Source organism: Octopus sinensis, linkage group LG15 (genome assembly GCF_006345805.1).
Source record: "Octopus sinensis linkage group LG15, ASM634580v1, whole genome shotgun sequence".
Lineage (NCBI taxonomy): Eukaryota > Metazoa > Mollusca > Cephalopoda > Octopoda > Octopodidae > Octopus > Octopus sinensis.
The window spans coordinates 40,097,607-40,120,578 of NC_043011.1; the positions used below are offsets into that span (position 1 = coordinate 40,097,607).

A 22,972-nucleotide genomic window follows, 5' to 3' on the forward strand; every position below is an offset into this window, starting at 1 on the left:
GCAATGAAGGGAACAAGGATAGATAGATAGATAGATAGATAGAGAGAGAGAGAGATAAAAGAGTTGGGGTGGGGGAGAGTATCCCCCCTCCCGGAGAGGATTTACTTGACTTAATGTGCTCTGACTGATGGTGATGAAAATAAAAAAAGTGCCCCTCCTTCATCATAGAGATTATAAATAAATAACTAGAACAGGGCTGTTTAGGACAGACAGAGAGAAATATTAAGGAGCAAGTCGAAGACTGGGAAGGGAGACAAAAGGGGGAGGAGAGGCTGTTAAAGTCTGATGAACAAGAAAGTTATACCCCACCACCACACCCACTTCTGCTCACAGATGACTGGCTGAACCAGATACCAGCCTGCATTCCTTCTCTCTCCTAGTTTTGAAGAAAAGAAGCTTCTTTATACCAGAGACTGATCTGGGTCTGAGTCTGAGATTAGTCTGGTTTGTAGCCGAGGCAGTCATGTTTTGATGGTGTCGTGCTTAAGCAAGGTTCTCGGTATTACTTGGTGAGCAAGCAGGCCGGTGCTGACTGATATTGGGATTACTACTGCACTCGTCTCACCTTAAACTTCACATCATTGGGTTGACATCTGTTCTTTTTTCTGTATACAACACATTAATAAAAAAAAAAAAAAGGGGCTGGCGTTTCAAAGGATATTGTCTGTTGGGTGTTTTAGTTTTTCTAAACAGCTGGGTGAATTTTCTTAATGCTTTTTTGATGCACCTTTCACATGTGTAAATAGGCAGGAACACACATGCTTGCATTTATGTATATATGCACACAAATGTATATATATATGTAATTATGTATGTATGTGGTATACACAGGTACATATGTATATGTGTGCATGGGCACACAAATGTATATGTGTGCATGGGTACATACATGTATGTATATATGGGTACACATGTGTTTGTGTGTGTGTATACACACACGTATATGGGCACACATATGTATGCATGTATGTATGTGTGTGTATATACAAATATATATATATAAACACTTATATCTACATACGCATATTTTTTTCTCTCCTTCTTTCTGTGTTTTTTCTCTGTGTACCTTTCTATTGAAGAGCGTAGGCTCGAAACGTTAAAGACTTGTTTTATTTATATTTCCTGAGCGCCATACTAATACAATTGTTTGTTTGTATTCCGTAAACCTGCCTTCGTTTTTTGTCTATTTTCATAAAGCTTCCCGTTATATACATACACACATGTATACACATATATACATACACACAAGTATACACATATATATACTAACTGGTGGCATGTAAAAAGGATCATTCGAGTGTGGTTGTTGCCAGTGCCGCCTGACTGCTTCCCAACCCAGTGACACGTAAAAAGCACCATTCAAGTGTGGTCGATATCAGTACCGCCTGATGGGACCTTGTGCCGGTGGTGCATAAACAGCACCTACTACACTTTCAGAGTGGTTGGCATTTGGAGTGGCATCTAGCTGTAGAAACTTTGCCAGATTAGATTGGATCCTGGTACAGCCTTCTGGCTTGCCAATCCTTAGTCAAACCGTCCAACCCATGCCAGCATGGAAATTGGATGTTAAACGGCGATGATGATGATATATACACACCCACACGTATATGTGTGTGTGTGTATATATATATATATGAGTAAGCATGTGCGTTGTGTGTATTTTGTTGGGTAAGTGCTAAGCAGGTTTTAATTTGCACCAAGCAGTATTTCATTTCACCTGGTAAAAGTCAAGTGGGATAGGCAAGAGTGCAGATCTTATAAATAACCCATCATCCTTAAGTCAATAAAGAAGATCCCCCATCGATACAGCACGATGGATATTGAGAGGTCAACTAGTAGTTTACCTATTTATCATGCAAATGTGATAAAAAAATATATAGATGCGAATATATTTGCTGTTCAGTGTACACCGTTGCCTGTCTCTTAAAGTTTCTGGCACTTTAAATAAGCTACCATATGTAATGGCCTATTAACACATTTTTCTTTTCTCCCCAAAAATGTCACAAAAAGGAAAAAAAACCTATAATTCTGGCTCCTTGGTGTGGCTGTGTAGTAAGTAGCTTGTTTTCTAACTGCGTGGTTCCAAGTTCAGTCCCACTGTATAGCACCTTAAACAAGTATCTTCTACTATAGTCCTAAGTCAACCAAAGCTTTGCAAGTGAATTTGGGAGATGGAACCTGAGAGAAGCCCATCACACACACACACACACATATATGTTTATGTGTGTGTGGCGTATGGGTTTGTCTTTGTGTCTGTGTTGGCTCGCCAGCACTGCTAGACAACCAATGTTGGTGTGTTTACTTCCCTGTCACTTAGCAGAAGAGACCAATAGAATACGTACCAAAAAAAAAAAAGAGTACTAGGGTCCATTTGTTTGAGCAAAAATTGTTCAAGGCAGTGCTCCGGCATGGCCACAGTCAAATAACTCAAACAAGTAAAAGGTAAAGATACATGCAAAGTTGGACCTCTTTCCTCTTTTACTTGTCTCAGTCATTTGACTGTGGCCATGCTGGAGTACTGCAAATCAACCCCAGAACTTATTCTTTGGAAGCCTAGTACTTATTCTATCAGTCTCTTTTGCCGAACTGCTAAGTTACGGAGACGTAAACACACCATCATTGGTTGTCAAGCAATGTTGGGGGGACAAACACAGACACACAAACATATATATATATATATATATATACACATATATATGACGGGCTTCTTTCAGTTTCTATCTACCAAATCCACTCACAAGGCTTTGTCAGCCCGAGTCTATAGTAGAAGACACTTGCCCAAGGTGCCACGCAGTGGGACTGAACCCAGAACCATGTGGTTCGTAAGCAAGCTATTTACTTACCATACAGCTACTTCTATGCCTATATTACATTCTTTAATGCACTAAACACATTTTCTTTTTTGAATATACATTGCTGAAATTGGGATGCATCAGAAAGGAGGGACAGTACCCATCAACTTCTATAGGGCCCAAGACTAGTAGAAGGGAGAGATTAAGATATTTTCAAACTGAAAAAGCTGGCTTGAATGCTTGTAGCCAAATAAATCCCATTAAAATGCTTGTAGCTGAATAATTCTATTAAAGGACCAGGTGTTGTTGCTGAGGCCATGGAAGGACTTTAAATTCAGAATTGAAAGGGTTGAAACAAATACCACAAGGCACCCAGTCCAATGCTCCAACGATTCCACCAGTATACCACACAAAGCTGGTGCTATATTAATTGACCTTAGAAAGATAAAAGACAAAACTGACTTCAGAGGGATTTGAACTCGGAATGTTAAAATATTTTGTGTATTGCAGAAGTATAAACAATTTATTGTAGATAAATTTCAACAACAAAATCTTATATGGACCCTAAAGGGCCATATGGACTCTAGTTGAGAACCACTGAATTAGAGCTACCAGCATTCTGCTGGCCTAAGTTCCACACTGGTACCATCATACCCCTTCTGGATTTTAATAAAAAAACAATGTTTTTGCTATTTAACTGTATCTGCTATGAAAACATCCGAGTAAATTTGTTTGCCAGTAGGGCTCCAACCATCTATAATCAGCTGGTTTGGTTTTCAGACTGTTCCATCACAGCAGGTGTTGACAGGGCCCTCTCTTTATCTCCGTTACATAACCTATTAACTTCAGTGTGCATAAAGTTTCAGTTCTGTCTTCTCACAGTTCCTTCTCTACATCAAAAACCTATTTCCACTTACTTCCAAACAGCCACACACTCTCTACGTAGTATCACCTCCCGCCCTTCGTTCTTTGATGACCTTTCCTCATGGGGACATCATCCACATGTAAACTTGACGCCCTTGCATCTGATATGTTTTACTTCCATAAACCAAGACCTTGAATGCATCCTCCAATAGTGACACAAGAGTTTGCCTCAGCCAAACTATAACAAAATTACTATTGCATTGCCTATAAAAGAAAACACTGAATGACATACACTTTCTATTCATGCCAAATGTCTGACTAAAGAAGCCCATTGTATTATATATCATCATCGTCTAACATCCGTTTTCCATGCTAGCATGGGTTGGATGGTTCGACCAGGGTCTGGGAAGCCAGGAGGCTGCACCAGGCTCCAGTCTAATCTGGCAGTGTTTCTACAGCTGGATGCCCTTCCTAACGCCAACCTCTCCGTGAGTGTAGTGGGTTCTTTTTACGTGCCACTGGCACAGGTGCCAGGGGAGGCTGGCAACAGCCATGATCGGTTGGCACTTTTTATGTGCCACTGGCACGGAAGCCAGTCAAGGTGGCGCTGGCATCGGGCATGTACGAATGATGCTTTTTACATGCCACCGGCACAGGTATCACAACTACAATTTCCATTTGATGCTTTGATGTTGATGTACCTGACTTAATAGGTCTCCTCAAGCACAGCAGGTCGCCCTACGATATATATATATATATGCATTTGTGTTATGTTTATCCCCCAGCACCAACTGACAACTGGTGTTGGCTTGTTTCCATCCTTGTAACTTGGTGGTACAGCAAAAGAGACAGAACAAGTTCCAGGCTTTAAAAAAAAAAGAAAAAAAAAGTACTGTGATCGATTCATTGAACTGAAACTCTTCAGTATGGCTGTAGTCTAATGATGAAAGATAAATAACCAGAAGAAAGTTCACAAATACAATTAGATCTCACAATCTCTAATGAGCCTTCCTTTCACAGTGGCCATATATCAGTGATATGCTGTGCTTGCGAAGACCTGTTAAGCCAAGTGAAACCATAGTTATGGCCAATGCCAGTATCCCGTAACTGGCACCCTTTGAACTTTGGGCCTCAAGGAGGTAGTGACAAATTACTGAGACCACTGACAATATATCGCGCTTGAGAAGACCCATCAAGCCAAGTGATATTTCAGTTGTGGCCAATGTCAGTATTTCGTAACTGGCACCTGTGCTGGTGGCATGTAAAAAAAGCACCCACTATACTCTTAGAGTGGGTGGCATTAAGAAGGGCATCCAGCTGTAGCAACCATGCCAAATCAGATTGGAACCTGGTGCAGCTCTCCAATTTACCAGTTTTCAGTCAAACTGTCCAATCCATGTCAGTATAGAAAACGGACGTATAACGATGATGATGATATACAGCCAAGCCTGCATCTCAAAAACTTCATGTCCATTACGGGGTCAGATATAGCTTCAGACAATTGCTGGATCTATATAAGAGAGAGGTATTACTCACGTAACTTGGAGATTGCTACTACAACCATATACGCATTAAAAAAAGAAAAAGAGTAAAGACCCCTTTGGATCATGAATGACCATGTGATGCACCTAGAAAGTCCCCCTCCAAGGCACAAGTCTGGGCACGGTTGTTTGTGGAAGACCAGCAGCTGTCCATGCATGCCAGCCTCCACTCTCCATGCCACCAATGTTATCCAAGGGAAGGAAAAAGGCTGATACAGCTTGGCATGAGGGACATTGCAACTCATTTCTACAACTGAGTGAACTGGAGCAATGTGAAATAAAGTGTCTTGCTCAAGAACACAACATAGCGTCTGATCCAATAACTGAACTCACCACCTCATGGTTGTGAGCCCAACACTCTAACCACTGAGCCATGTGCTTTCACACATATATATACATACATATATGCATTCAAAAGGGAGGCCACTCAATTGCTCAACAAGCCTTACACAACAACCATTGACATGTTGCAACCAGTGACGCGTTACAACCACTAACACAACACAACTGCTAATATACTACAACAGATGACATGCACAGCCACTGATATAAAGTAGCAACTAGACATCTTTGCTAAGGTGGGAAAACCACCATCCAACATAGGTTTACTTTATCAAGGTGACCTTGGGCTAAATATCGAGGATAACATCCTGGGAGTGTGAATCCTTCTAGGGAAATGAATACTGCTACAAACTCCACAAATTGCTAAAAATAATAAATCTTCCTCAATATACACCCTACTTCAGATAATGTAATTCCTCACACACTCCATGAAATAAAATAAAAAATTTAAAAAAACCCCCAGCTAGAAAGCTTTTTGTTATAGGTCTACTTGGAAAGGGCCGATCTGTTGCTAAACATTTCCGAAAAGACAGGAATGGTCATGGTTGAAACGCACTTGATCAGGCTGACTTGGAGCCAAACACCAGCAGCAGCAACAATGTCATCAACTGGCAGTGATGAAGAAGGAAGTTTGGTTGGGCCTGTTAAATCAATGTGTACTGCTACCTACTCGACAAACAAAGATGCAAGAATTCATGTGCAAAAGTAATGTTTATAAAATATGTCTGTCATTTATCACACAGCTTGGCTAAATACATTTTAAGCATATAAATAGGCTTTTAACATTAAACATGTTTTCACATACCGAATGAACTGTTTAGCTATCGGATGTATGGCATTCCGAATAACAGTGTAAATGCGCTGTGCATGTATATGGGTGGCATCTGTTATGTGAAGAGTATGTATAACACTTGACACACATATCTATATATCTATATATATATATATATGTGTGTGTGTGTGTATTAAGAGCTGTGTGCTTGAATTTTTCTAATCCCCTCGAATATCGTGGCAGCATGAAACAAGAGATTTATGAAGAGAGAGAGAGAGGCAGGCAGGCAGAGAGGCTGGAAGTTGTGATGCTCATGCATATCTACAAAGAACTGATAATGCCAACTGAAATGGTTTCCCTTATGAACCAAAAAATGACTTAAATATTGTCATGGCATGAAGTTAGACACTTTTAAATGGAAAGGCAATGAGAATTAATCGTCATCCTTGTTGTTTTCATGTTTACTTCTCCATGTTTGTATGAGTCAAATGCAATTCACAGAGAGAGAAATTTTCTAGAAAGAGACGCCCTTCCTGGTTTCCATAGAACAAAGGACATGAATAACACCAGCCATCTACATCCATCATACAATGTTAATCCTTTAGCATTCGGATTTATCTGTCAAATGTAATGTTTATTTAGTCACACTGACATGATTTAGTCATGCATCACCACATAGCTTTGAAATTTTAATGATGTAATTGTTTATTTTTAGAATGATATTGTAGGGTAAGTGTAAGAGGTTGTATCTAGCCAGTTTGAAGATAAAACACATAGATTATTTTGGCCAGATATAGCAAAGTTTAAATGCCAAAGGGTAAGACAAGGATACACAAGCACTCCTCTTCCCACCATGGGTTTGGGAAGCAAACATCTTAAGCACACAGCCATGACTACACCTATATGTGGGGACCATAGGCGGTGAGCTGGCAGAAACGTTAGCGCGCCGGGCGAAATGCGTAGCCGTATTTCATCAGTCGTTACGTTCCGAGTTCAAATTCCGCCGAGGTCGACTTTGCCTTTCATCCTTTCGGGGTCGATAAATTAAGTACCAGTTAAGCACTGGGGTCGATGTAATCGACTTAATCCGTTTGTCGGTCCTTGTTTGTCCCCTCTGTGTTTAGCTCCTTGTGGGTAGTAAAGAAATATATATGTGGGGACCAGAATTGCTAGACCTAAATCTTGAAGTGATATGAGATCAAAAACTTTTGGAGGGAGTAAGATAGGAAGCTGTGATGCTCATTCCTTTCCAAAGAGGATACATTATGTGTAATTGGAATAGTTAGAATGAAAATTGGCTTGCAATACCCCTAACACAAAGGACTGTATGCTTGGTTGAATGGATGCCCTTCCTGTTGCTGACCCTCACCTGTTTCCAGGAAAGGTAATATTTCCCCCATGATCTGACTTGTTTCCATGGAGGACTGGAAATGAAGGACACCGCATGCATGGCAGTAGCACTTGTTTACAACTATCACAAGACATTAAGCTAACGAAACAATAATACATACACACACACACACATACATATGATGGTCTTGTTTTAGTTTGCATCTACCAAATCCACTCCCAAGGCTTTGGTTGGCCCGGAGCTATGATAGAAAACACTCGCTCAAAGTGGCACACAGTAAGAGTGAGTCCACAATGATATGGCTGGGAAGCAAACATCTTACCAATACAGCCACATTTGTGTCTAATCTATCAAAGAAATGAGGTACTTATTACTAACCATAACTAGCAAATGTGCGCCGTTGTGTTTCAAACTGGAAGTCATTCACATGTGCTGCTTCTACAAAACCCGACAGCATATTACGATCGGCAGAGAACTGCTGTGTAAGAAACGGATTTTTAGGTCCAACCTGTTGAGGAATAAAAAAGAAGAAAAATGACTTTAAGAATTACTAAATCATAGAGCAGAGTTTACATTTATGTTCATACATGATAGTTTTGAATTTATAAGTCATAAGGGAAGAGAGAAGAGGAATGGTATAAATGAGATAAGGCGGCGAGCTGGCAGAAACGCTAGCATGCCGGGTGAAATGCGTAGCCGTATTTCGTCTGACGTTACGTTCTGAGTTCAAATTCCGCCGAGGTCGACTTTGCCTTTCATCCTTTCAGGGTCGATAAATTAAGTACCAGTTACGCACTGGGGTCGATGTAATCAACTTAATCCGTATGTCTCTCCTTGTTTGTCCCCTCTGTGTTTAGCCCCTTGTGGGTAGTAAAGAAATAGGTATAAATGAGATATAGTTAACACTTGATACCAACCAGCCAGGGACGTTTTTGGTTCTGTAGTACAAAAACCCATAAGCATTCAGATTACTTGTCAAATGTAAAGCTTATCTATTTACATGGTTTTGAATCAATCTTGCATTATCTTGTAGCTATGAGATTTTGATGATGTGGCTGTTTAATTTTGAATGACATTGTAGGGTAGGTGTGAGAGACTGGAGCTGGCTGGTTTGAGCATAAAACATAAAACAAGTAATATATTTTGGTGGATATGGCCAGTTTAAATGCCAAGGGGATAGATGTTCTTGTTTCAAATAAAATCCTCATTTCTTAATTTTATGTAAGACTTTTTCTTTTTGCTAATTAAAATATTTTCCAAGCACCAACTTAATAACAAATGATTAGATATTTTAATCTTAAAGCAGTGAGCTGGCAGAATAGTTAGCATATCAGACAAATATGCTTAGCAACATTTTAGTCTCTATGTTCCGAGTTCAAATCCTGCTGAGGTCAACATTGCTTTCATCCTTTCAGGGTTAATAAAATAAAGTACCAGCCAAGGACTGGGGCCAAGATAACTGACTTAATCACATGTTCTAAAAAAAAATTGCTAGTCTTCTACTAAAATCTGAACCTGTATTTCACAAAATCCTCCAAATTGTTGATTATTTTTCAAAATTAAATGAAAGACAGGCAGTGTAATTAATTATGAACAGGATCACAGAAAGAGGTTATAAACTCTTGGAAAGTTTTGTGAAATTTTTTCATTTTTTAAGAGAGTGCAGGGTGGGTGGAAATGCATCTCAAGGAAACGAGTTCTAAAGTTTACAAAAACGGTTGAGTGGTTAAGACACTCACTATGCGGCCATGTGGTTTCAGGTTGGTCACTCTGCATGGCATCTTGGACAAGTGTCTTCTTCCATAGCCCCAGGGTGACCAATGCCTTATGTGTGAATTTGGTAGATGGAAACAGTAGAAACTCATTGTGTATATAAATATATGCCCATATATGTTGTGTGTGTTGTGTTTGTCCCCCTCCACCAGTTGACAACTGGTACTGGTTTGTTTATGTCCCTGTAATTTAGCAGTTTGGTAAAAAAAAAAAGAGGTTGATATAAATACAAGGTTTATTTAAAAGACAAACAAAAAGAAATAAGTAGTGGGGTCAATTTGTTTGACTTAACCCTTGAAGGTGGTGCCCCAGCATGGTCACAGTCCAATGATTGAAACAAGTGAAAGATAAAAGAACCACCCATTCTAAGTTCTTGATGGATGTTTTGCCAGCAGATGCACACTGGGTATGCTGGTTCAAACCATGATGGCAGCTAAAATAAGAAAAAAAAAAGATACATTAGGTGCCGGTATGGCTATGTGGTAAGAAGCTTGCTTCCCAACCATATGGTTTTGGGTTCAGCCCCGCTGCATGGCACCTTGGGCAAGTGTCTTCCACTATAGCCTAGTGAGTGGACTTGGTAGATGGAAACTGAAAGAAGCCCGTTGTGCCACTGGCATGGGAGCTAGTCAGGGGTTACTGGCGTTGGCCACATTAAAAAGCACCATCCGAACGTGGCTGATGCCAGTATCCGCTAACTGGCTCCCATGCTGATGGCACAGTCTCAGAGTGGTTGGAATTAGGAAGGGCATCCAGCTGTAGAAACATTGCCAGATCAGATTGGAGCCTGGTGCAGGTGCTGGCTCTCCAGACCTCAGTCAAACTGTCCAACCCATGCCAGCATGGAAAGCGGATGTTAAATGATGATGATGATGATTTTACATTGCAGCCTTTCACAAATTTTTAAACACAGAATATGAATCCCCAGCATATAGATCTTTTGTGGAGCCCCAGGGGTCTGCGAACCCAGAGTTAGGAATGGCAGGTCAAAGGACAGCATGACACAGTAGGACTAACAAGATTAATAGAGGTAAAGGCAGTGTACGTGCAACACATTTGAATGAACAGAAATCTTAGCTGTATGCTTAGAACACATAGAAGGCAGATACAGTTCAAGAGTGGCCGAGTGGTTGTGGAATGGTAGTAAGTAAGAAGTGTTTGACTATCACACAGATGGTCTTTGCATGTACCACATACTAGTTATGTCTGAATACTATTTCGGTGTAAAGGCGTCATTGTCCATTGTGGAAATTAAACTAGCTGTTTTTGTGCTGAAGAATTCGTGGTTTTATTGCTTCCAAACTATTTTTAAAACAACATTTTTAATTGAAAAAAAGAAAGGAAAGTAAGAAAAAAAAAAAAAAAGAAGGAATATGAGGGTGTGTGCTGTGGGTATGAGTTTATTGGCCACATAACTGTGAGATCAAATCATCGTAAACACAGCTACAAATCCCTGGTCTACTAATCTGATCAACGACCAAAATAGCATGTTTACAAACATATATGTGTATGTAAGTATGTATGTGTATATATGTATGTATATGTATATAAATTAGAGAAGAACCACCAGGTAGCAATTCAACAATGAAATATATACATATATACATACCAACAGCACATACCCTCATATATATAACACAACACATATACGTGCACATAACTTAAATATTATATATACATACACATGAACAACTAAAAAAAGTCCTATACATATAACCAAAACACTAGAGAGAGAGAGAGGAGACAGAGAGAGAGAAAGAGAGAGACAGAGACAGAATGTGTGTGAGTGAGCATGTGTGTCATTTTCATAGTGCAATTTGACAGCTTGTTCTGAATCTAAGAAGTGATACTTTTTAAGTTCTTTTATTTTTTGTATTTGATGTTGTGTGTATTTCAAAACAATTCTTTAAGAGTACAGTTTACCAGAGTTTAAGAGAAAGTAAAACATATAAACATGTGTGTGTGTGTATGTAAGGCTGTCATGCAGGAGTGGTGTTCCCTGTGCCTACAGAATTTTTAACTCTAGAATTAGGGGGAACAGCACTAAACAATAGGCAACACTCGGAAAACTTTTTTTTAACAATAATATACGTGCTTATTCAACAAAACCGTATCAAGAAAGTTGATTGGACTACCGGGGTGGGGATTTAAGCGTAGTGAGGTGCAATCTTTTTCCTAGTTTTGACTTTTACCAGACAACACATGCATACCCGTACATAAATTATATATATAATTTATTAAATTATAAGGGTGTTGAATGATTGCAACACCAGTCTGCTAGAAATAGAGCCCAAATGGTCTATGAATCACTTAGATTATTACTCCACTACACAAGGTTATAAGTGAGGAAAATAAACGGTGAGGATTTATAAAATAAGTTGGATAGAACCATATCTATAGATTTCATGGTTTGAGTTATTAAAAACCCTTTCCAATACATACATACATATATATATATATATGTTCTTTTATTTGTTTCAGTCATTTGATTGTTGCAGCCATGCTGGGGCACTGCCTTTAGTCAAACAAATCAACCCCAGGACTTATTCTTTGTAAGCCTAGCACTTATTCTATCAGTTATTTTTGCTGAACCGCTAAGTTATGGGGACGTAAACACACCAACACAAGTTGCCAAATAATGATGGAGGGGACAAACCCAGACACAAACATACATACATACACACACGCACACACTTATACAACAGGCTTCTTTCAGTTTCCGTCTACCAAATCCACTCACAAGCCTTTGATTGGCCCAAGGCTATAATAGAAGACAGTCGCCCAAAGTGCCATGCAGTGAGACTGAACCCAGAACGATGTGGTTGGTAAGCAAACTACTTACCATGCAGCCACTCCTGAGCCTATATCTATCTATCTATATATGTATGTGTGTATATATCTCTCTATATATGTATGTATGTATATCTCTCTCTATATATGTATATATCTATCTATATATGTATATATATATATATATATATAATATATATATATATTATATATATATATATATATATATATATTTATATATATATTCTTTTAATATATATTCTTTTGTCTCAGTCATAGGGCTGTGGCCATGCTGGGGCACCATCTTGAAGAATGTTAGTTGAATGTATCAACCCCAATACTTTTATTTTTTCATGCCTGGTACTTATTCTATCAGTCTCTTCTGCCAAACTGCCAAAGTTACAGAGACATAAACACCAGTTTTCAAGCAATGATGGGGGACAAACATTCACACAGAGAAATATATGTATGACAACACCCCAACACATCCCCCCCCCACACACACAATGGGCCTCTTTCAGTTTCTGCCTACCAAATCCACTCAGAAGGCTTTTGTTGGCCTGAGGCTGTACTAGACAATTGTGCAAAATGCCATGCAGTGGGACTGAACCCAGCACCATGTAGTAGGGATTATATATATATATACATATCATATATTTATTATCATTTACTTGCTTCAGTCAATTGGAGTGCAGAAATGAAGTGCGGGGTAGGGGGGTACCACCTTCAAGGATTTAGTTGAACAAATCAACCTAGAAAGTATTTTAAGAGCTGAGCACTTATTCTAGCAATCTCTTTTGCTGAAACACTAACTTGAAGGGGATGTAAACAAACCAAAACCGGTTGAGAAGCAGTGGAGAGGGGGGGGAACAAACACAAAGACACAAACATACAAACACACACTTATGCGACAGGAGGCTTCCAGGAAGTTTCCATCTTCCAAATATCCAAACAGAAACAGTAGCACACACTTTAACCCTTTAGCATTTAAACCGGCCATATCCGGTCAAAAGTATTCTGCTTGTTTTATGTTCAAACTGGCCATATCTGATCTCTCACACCAACCCTACAATATCATCTTAAAAATTAACAGCTACCCCATCAAAATCTCATAACTACAAGATAATGCATGATTAGTTCAAAACAATGTGGATAAAAAAGCATTAGTTTTGGCAGAATAATGCGAACACTAAAGGGTTAAATAAATATATATTACTGTCCAGTGACAGTAAGATCAACAAAAGAAGTGAGAGATAAATATTATCCAATTAACACACAGTATAATATCAGGCTCACAACCACGAGGTAGTGAGTTCAATTCCCAGACCAGACTGTGTGTCATGTTCTTGAGCAAGACACTTTGTTTTCACACTGCTTCAGTTCACTCAGCTGTGGAAGTGAGTTGTGATGTCACTGATGCCAAACTGTATTGGCCCCTTTACCTTTCCCTTGAAACATCGGTGGTGTGGAGAGGGAAGGCTGTTACACATGGGAGACTGCTGGTCTTCCATAAACAACCTTGTCTGGACTAGTGCCTCAGAGGGGAACTTTGTAGATGACGAAGGGGCTCTTTAACCTTTATATTTTTATAAGCTAATAGTTTCATGCGATGAAAACATCTCAGATAGCATTTTTAACATGAATGGTGCCTTCACGCAATCTTCAGGTTGTCCCTACATGGCACTGACTCTTTTCCATTTCTTCAAGCTTCATGATGAAGAGGCAATCAACAAAGAAATGCTTTAACCCTTTAGTGTTTAAACCGGCCATACCCGGCCAAAATATTCTACCTATTTTATGTTCAAACTAGTCAGATATGGTCATTCATAGCTACCTTATTGTGTCATTTAAAAAATAAACAATCACATCATTGAAATCTCAAAGCCATGAAATGATGCAAGATTAATTTTACATGGTGTGAATACATAAGCTTTACATTTGACAGAATAATCTGAATGCTAAAGGGTTAAATCATTTCTTCATTGGCACATTCGTTTACTTTGTTGCTTATTTCAGTTGTTTGACTGTGGCCAAGCTGGAGCAGTTTTTAGTCAAAGAAAGTTTTTTAGTCGAATAAATCAACCCCAGGACTTATTCTATCAGTCTCTTCTTGTGAGCTGCTAAGTTATGGGGACGTAAACACACCAAACTTAGTTGTCAAGAAATGGTGGTGGGAGACAAACACAAACAATAACATGCATGCATGCGTGCGTGCGTACATACATACATACATACATACATACATATATATATATACACACACAACGGGCTTCTTTCAGTTTCTGACTACCAAATCCACTCACAAGGCTTCAGTTGGCCTGAGGCTATAGTAGGAGACATTTGCCCAAGGTGCCATGCAGCGGGACTGAACCCGGAACCATGTGGTTGGGAAGCAAATGCTTCTTACCGTACAGCCATGCCTGTGTTTACTATTTGGAAATAGCTTCCCCAGAAAGAAACTTGAAGTAATATAAAAGATGTCAAATTCACAATACAGAAGCACACACACGCACACATGCATGAATGCATTCACATACATATTTACATAGACACTTGCTTATACTTATATTTACATGCACCATAAACATGTCTCATGAATATATAATTCGTAGATACGTGTACCTCTGAGTGTGTGTACATGTCTGTGTGTAAATTATTCCTGGCAATATATCACAGTAACATGATACAAAACAAACTAGAATTTACTATAAACAATTAGCCTGGAGGATAGTGCCTATGTGTGTGTGTGTGTGTGGTGTGTGTGTGTATGAGTAGGGGAGATAGGGAGTAGAAGTGAGTGTATGGGTGTCTGTGTGAATCATATATAAAGTAAAAGAGTTTGCATATGTGTGTGTGTGCGTAAGAGAGAGAGAGAGAGAGAGAGTGAAAGTGGGTGGGTGAGTGTGTGCATTTGTGCATGTGTACCAGAAACCGACATGTACATGTGTGCAAGAAACAGACATGTCAAGTATATATAAAATGAAAGTGTGTAAGAAAAATATGCTAAAAGAGATATTTATGTGTGGTGTGTATATGTATATATATATATATATATATATATATATATATATATGTATGTATACACACACACACCCAGAGTGATAGCAAGAAATAAGAGATGTATTGTGTGTTCTATGAATTAATTAGTTAACACAAACATCTCAGCTTTTCTCAGTCCACAGTCCAATGATGGTGATGATGAGGGTAATAATGCTGTTATTGACATTCTTGATTTTCTCTCTCTCTTTTTTTTCAGAGGGTTCAATGAATTATCAAATGGTACAAAACGGTAGCAACAAAGAGCCAAAACAAATTCCATAAGCATGTTTCGGTGCCCAGCTGTAGAAGTGTACCTCACTAGTAATTACTAATACGAACAAGAAATGCATGAATCTTTCTAATATAAGCACAAGGCCTGAAATTTTAGGTGGGAGGGAGTCAATTACATTGATCCCCAGTGCTCAGCTGGTACTTATTCTAGCGACCTTGAAAGGATGAAAGGCAAACTTGACCCTGGCAGGATTTGAACTCAGAATGTAACGAACACCGCACAACCTTTATAGCTACATACACATATGCACGCACTCATCTTCAAGCTAAATGTATCAGTAACTTCACGGTGTTGTTACCCGCTGCCGTCAGCTACAGACTAACTCTGTTAGTCAATGTTTTAACTTAAATATGTTTTGTGCATAACATGAAGATGAAATTCTAACTATGACATACCATAAAAACACAAGTGGCAGACAAACAGACAGAACATTGTTTTTGAATCTTGTATCATTCACATGATATGTCATCTGCTCTCTCATATGATACCTGGTACCTGTAAGGTCACAGTCTACCAATCTACCTTGGAAGCATCATTTGTTTGTTTTTCTTTCCTCTCCTCCGCCTGCCTTCTGAAGCTCTGCATGCTCCATTACAATCTATTCTTTCTTTAGTTACATTTCTTGTTCCAACTGTTTACAACTTTCGCTCCTTTCTTTGCCCACCTGAGTACTAGACATGTGGGTCATTCTTCAGCGATTCATTGGCTGATTCTGTGTCATGTGCTTGCTCCAGTAGATCTGTCTGGGATAGCTCAGTAGCAACAAGAGCAGCAGCAGTTTGCTGTTATGATAACAAATAGCACTGACAGAGTATCAACACTATTGGAGTACAGCTCTGTAGCAGGAGTTGAGCTAGCTGATGTATTAATAAATGGGAATGAGACATTCTGGCACAGCTGTTACGGTTCTGTTTATTTGGCATCACTGAGTCGAATCTGATTTCACATCAGACGTCTCAATGTTTCTCTCTGTCTTTCTCTCTCTGTTTATACATCTGAGTACATTTCTCTTTATATGTATGAGGAGAGGGAGAGTGCTAATGTTGCTTGTGTTCAATTAATAAAATGTAGTCTCACTCTGTCTCCTTCACTCACTCTATTTGTATGTGTATGTTTCTGTGCATGATTTGTTTGCCCCCAGTGCCAAAAAGTACTATAGCCAAAATAGATTCAATGCCCAGTCAGCTGTGCCAAATCTCCAGCATCTAAACTACATAATATCTTTGAACATAATTCTACTGGATCAAGGCTGATCCCGAGAGGAACAACAGCTCATATTTAGTCATTCTGACTGGCCCCCACTCCTACATCCCATAAACCATTTCAATGCATAAACCAATGGAAGCAAAAAAAAAAAAAAAATGCATGCATACACATGCATATTTCTGCACACATTGCATCTGCCTGATTTCACTCAGAACGCATTGGCCAGCCTGAGGTGCCATGCAATTGGACGAAACCTGAAACAACATGGATGTAAAAGCAAATTTCTTAACCACAGAGCCATTCCTGTATACATAGACATGTCTGAGGAGATCATATAAATAGTAGAAGGCCAGGTGAGAATTAAACTGGCACAACCAACTCGTTCATACCCAACCAATTATATCACCATTATACCAGCCAACCAGCTAATCAGCAAATAGTCAGCTAACTTAAGTGAAATACTTAACCACAAAAATTCCTATAAACAAGACATTAACACTATATATAATATATATATATATATTTACATTTATATGAAAGCAACCAACGAGAAAGAAAGCACATTTTTTTAATAAGCAGCACTTAAGAACGGCATTTTGTTTTGTTCTGTATTCTTTGTTTTACGAAAATCTTTTTGATGCCAAAATAAAGTGCAGCAGCACTGACATTATGAATGCAGAACTGCACCAATGAGGCATTTCATCTCAGATATTGCATTTGGAGATTTGGGATTTTGTCATCAACCACAATAGATAATAAATAAATAAAATAAAATAAACAAATAAAATCCATCAAATTATTTGTTATTGGTTTATACAAATGAGAAGTTAATGTCAAAGATCTAAAAAGATCTCTTGTTGCCATTGTTGCTTCTCCCAGCACAATTACAAATATAACAAGTCCATGAGAAAGCCTCTGTGCACCTGGTTAACTTGCTAAACAAAACAGACAAATCTCCCTCAAACAATGCCCAATTGTCTAAAGAAAGGGAAAAACACATTTGATGATATAGTCTCATATACATACATATATACATACATACGTATATATTCTTTTACTTGTTTCAGTCATTTGACTGTGGCCATGTAGGAGCACCACCTTTTAGTTGAAGAAAATGATCCCAGTACTTATTCTATTGGTCTCTTTTGCTGAACTGCTAAGTTATGGGGAAGTAAACATGCCAACATCAGTTGTCAAGAGATGGTAGTGGTAGTGGGAGCAGCAGACAAACCAGACACAAAGATACATGCACACAAATATATACATACTTACTTCTGTGTGTGTGTGTGTATGTATGTATATATATATGATAGGCTTCTTTCAGTTTCCATCTACCAAATCCACTCACAAGGCTTTGGTCGGCCTGAAGCTATAGCAGAAGACATTTGCCCAAGGTGCCATACAGTGGGACTGAACCCAGAACCATGTGGTTGGTAAGCAAGCTTCTTACCACACAACCATGCTTAGAAAGGAACTGAGCTGAAGCTAATCACTAATAACTAATAAACCTTTCTAGTATAGGCACAAAGGCCTCAATTTTAAGGGAAGGGGAAGAGTCAATTACATCAGCCCTAGTATGCAACAGGTACTTATTTTATCAACCCAGAAAGGATGCAGCTGAACCAGCAGAATTTGAACCCAGAATGTAATGAGTCAAAAGAAGGATTCTGAAAGCTTGTTGCCTTTTATAATAGTAATAATAATAATAACAGTAATAGTAATAATAATCGTTTCTACTATATGCACAAGGCCTAAAATTTGGGGGTGAGGCCTAGTCAATTATGTCAACACCAATGTTTCACTGGTACCTAGTTTATCAACCCTGAAAGGATGAAAGGTAAAGTCAACCTTCGAGGAATTTGAATAACAACAACAACAACAAAGATGATGGACTCTCTCAACGAAGATGGTATATGAGCGTTCAGTTTTTTCTGAGCAACGTGCACAAATGATTTGATAATAATGATCAAATGTTTGTGCCGCACATTGGCTCACTCTCATGTGTCAGGTGTCAAAGTAATTGGAGAGCAACGCAAGATAAAGCAGTTTGCTTCAAAGCACAATGCACCACCCGGTCTAGGAATTAAAACCATGATCTCGTGATCACGAGTGAAACACCCTAACCTCTAAGCCATGCACCCTCAATGATGATAATAATAATCTTTTCTACTAAAGGTACAAGGCCTGAAATTTGGGGGAAGGGGACTAGTCGATTACATTGACCCCAGTGTTTCAGAGGTACTTAATTTATTGACTCTGAAAGGATGAAAGACAAAGTCAACCTCAGTGGAATTTCTCAATAATAATAATAATAACGATAATAATAATAATAATAATAATAATAATTATTATTATTACTTCTACTCTCGGCATAAGGCCTTGAAAATTTTTTGGGGAAGGGGGCTAGTCAGTTACAACAACCCCAGAGTGTAACTGGTACTTATTTCATCGACCCCAAAAGGATGAAAAGCAAAGTTGACCTTGATGGAATTTGAACTCAGAATGTCAAGGCAGACGAAATACCGCTAGGCACTTTGCCCAGTGTGCTAACAATTCTGTCAGCTCGGCGCCTTAATAACAATAATAATAATCCTTTCTACTGAAGGCACAAGGACTGAAATTGGGAGTGGGAGGGGACTAGTCGATTACATCGACCCCAGTACTCAACTGGTACTTAATTTATCAACCCGGAAAGGATGAAAGGCAGAGTCGACCTCAGCAGAATTTGAACTCCATAGTAATAATGGTTTCAAACTTTGAGGGCAAGGTGACAGTCAAATACAGTGACAAACCGCCCCCCCCACGTGCTCAACTGGTACTTTGTTTATCAACCCTGAAAGAGAGAAAGGCAAGTTTGAACTCAGAATGTAACGCAAAAAGAAATGCTGTGAAACATTTTGTCCGACTTGATAATGATTCAGCCAGAATGCTGCCTAAACAATAATCACGATGACGATGACGACGACGACGATGATGATGATGATCTTAAAAGAGTTTCCACTCTCACCACTGTCACTATTGCCATAAAACTATTTAATGCAATGCCAAAGAATTTTCCAATTCAGACGGTTTCTGGGGAAGAAGAAAAAAAAAATCTCAATTGGAAATGAAATGCTTTTGGAAAAAAAAAAAAATCACACCCTCTTCTCACGTGTGAGAAAATATATATACATATAGCACACACACAATACACATACATTGTAGTTGTGTGTGTGTGTGTGTAGAATGTTTTCAGTTGGGAAGGAGTTCCTTTTGTTTGTATTGATTACCTGCCAGAAAATTCATATCAGAATGTTTAAGTTTATTTATTAGTGAAATGTACTCATTAATCAACAATAAAAAAGAGGAGAGAAAATGGAGGAGGAAGAAGAAAGAAAAAGAACAAAAAAAAAAAGAAAAGAAAAAAACATGACAGAATATAACAAAAACCAAAAGAAAAACTTCTGAAGAAGCAGAAACCATTTTAGCCAAAGTTTTATCATAAGAGCAACAGTTTAGAATCTGATTATTCATGATAATGCAAAAAGGCAAAAGGCAAGATATTAGATGGGGGGAGGAGGGAAGCATAAAAAAAAAAAAAGAATTCAATTGAAATATACATCATCTCATTTCTTTGTAGACATCAGAGATAGAATCACATGACTGATATTGCAATATCATTGTCTTTGTTATTGCCGTTGTCGTCTTCATTATTATTGCTATCATCACTATTATCATCATCATCATTATTACCACTGCCATCATATCATCATCATTATTATTGCCATGATCATCATTGTTGCTATCATTGCTATCATCGCCATCATCACCAACATCATTGCTATCATTACCATTGCCATCGTCATTGCTATCATTATCATCGCTATCATCATTACCATCATCATCCTCATCATTTTAATCCAATGCTAGTAAGGAGCTGAATGAAGGCTAAATAATACAGTACCTCACCGCCATCACCTACCAGTCTCATGCTGTGTGTGTGTGTGTGTGTGATGTGATAACATCTATAAGGACCTGCCCCAATATTTTCTTGGCCTGACCTATTTTGTCCATAAAAACTATAGATTTCATTAACATCCACAAAATCTAATGTCCAATATTCCAAGCCCACATGGGTCAGACAAGATTTACTGAGGCAAATCTTCAACAGCTGGATGCTCTTCCTGTCACCAACTCTCACCTGTTTCCCAGCAGAGCAGTATTTCCTCACGACCAGGCATGTTTTTCACAATGACTGGAAATGAGAGACACTGATGGCATGATGTTCAGGATGTTCATTTACAACCATCACACAGATACATATAGTTATATATACAGTGGTCTTCTTTCAGTTTCCCCTCGACCAAATCCACTCAGTTCAAAGCTAGAGTAGAAAACGCTTGACCAAGGTGCCACACAATGGGACTGAATCCAAGACTACAAGATTGCAAAACAAGAGCTTCTTAACCACACAGCCACGCCTGCAACTGTTCTTAAATGTTAACCCCATTCTGAGTCACTAGGGTTCATGGGACGTGGACATTATGTTAGAAAAAAACTATACTGCAGTAGATACCATGAAAAAAAAACTCTCATATTCTCTCGAGGTATCTACCGCAGCGTTGTTTGTTCTAGCAGACCATCCACATTTAAGTGGAGAGAAATATTAACTCTCATTATAAAAACTGCCTCTGTTGCTTAGATGAAACAGTGGGTTAGACTGACCACAGCCACCCTAAGATGGATGGTGGCATTAAAGCAGACAGTGTGTTAGGTCAACTGTTTGTTCTGTTATAACTGCAGGATACAGTTAAGATTACAACTTAGATGTAGTACATACTCAAGAGAATATTGTCGGATTTCTTACATTCTTCAACTAAACATTTCTTTTGTTTTCTGTTTTATATCTTTCCTTTGATGGCTGTCTCTTTGTTTGTTTCTCTCTCTCTTTCACACACAATATCACAAATTGGACAAAACAAAAAGGCAATTATTGGCACCCGTAAACATGACATTTAACGATAATAAGGAAACTGTAATAATATGACAGAATACATAAGAAAGATCCTTAACAAGCTGTATGATCTTTGCTTTGGACTTAACCGCCAAAAGTATTTACATTGGTGCAAACATCCAACCTACGCCTGCATAGGGAAAATAAATGGATGCAAAGATGATCCCACACACACACACAAACACTGGCACTCTGCCGGTTATGATGACAAGGGCTCCAGCTGATCCAATCAATGGAACAGCCTGCTCGTGAAATTAACATGCAAGTGGCTGAGTACTCCTCACATACACCAACCCTTAATGTTGTTCTCTGAGTGATCAAGCATGACACAGAATACGACAAGGCCAACCCCTTTCAATTAAAGGTACAAATCATTTTCGTCAGCTGAGTGGACTGCAGCAATATGAAATAAAGTGTCTTGCTCAAGGACACAAAATACTGCTAGGAATCAAATTCATGATCTTATGATCATGAGCCGAAGACCTCTAACCACTAAGTCACATCTCTTTTCCCAAAACATACACATACACACGCGTGCACACATCATCATCATCATCACCGACCCACTTGAAATTAGTTATGGTTCTGTTTTTAAAGTGTCCATATTCAAATTAAAACTTCTTCACACCATTTTTAAGTAAAAACACTCATGTTACACCCACCATTTTAATAACAACTGAGTGTTCTGTTGTTTTATGAAATTCTTTCAAATCCCTCATTGTTCCCAAAATTTGCTGAACACATTAATCCTTTTGTTACCATATTTCTGATGAAATATTTTGCCATTACTCTTTACTCTCTTTTACTTGTTTCAGTCATTTGACTGTGGCCATGCTGGAGCACGGCCTTTAGTTGAGCAAATCGACCCCGGGACTTATTCTTTGTAAGCCCAGTACTTATTCTATCTGTCTCTTTTGCCGAACTGCTAAGTGACGGGGATGTAAACACACCAGCATCGGTTGTCAAGCAATGCTAGAGGAACAAACACAGACACACAAACATATACATACACATACATACATATATATACATATATACGACAGGCTTCTTTCAGTTTCCGTCTACCAAATCCACTCACAAGGCATTGGTCGGCCCGAGACTATAGCAGAAGACACTTGCCCAAGATGCCACGCAGTGGGACTGAACCCAGAACCATGTGGTTGGTAGGCAAGCTACTTACCACACAGCCACTCCTGCGCCTATTGTTTCAATTAACT

The 22,972-nt window shown here is 38.8% G+C and overlaps 1 protein-coding gene across 1 annotated transcript in view; it reads right to left on the bottom strand.

Annotated features, from left to right (window-relative positions):
- LOC115219819 (pre-mRNA-processing factor 17) overlaps window positions 1-22,972 on the bottom strand; it is a 157,701-nt gene that overhangs the window by 64,368 nt on the left and 70,361 nt on the right. Inside the window, exon 3 of the mRNA XM_029790099.2 lies at window positions 8,041-8,170. Coding sequence (XP_029645959.1) covers window positions 8,041-8,170 — 130 coding nt within the window. The remainder of the gene's footprint in view (window positions 1-8,040; window positions 8,171-22,972) is intronic.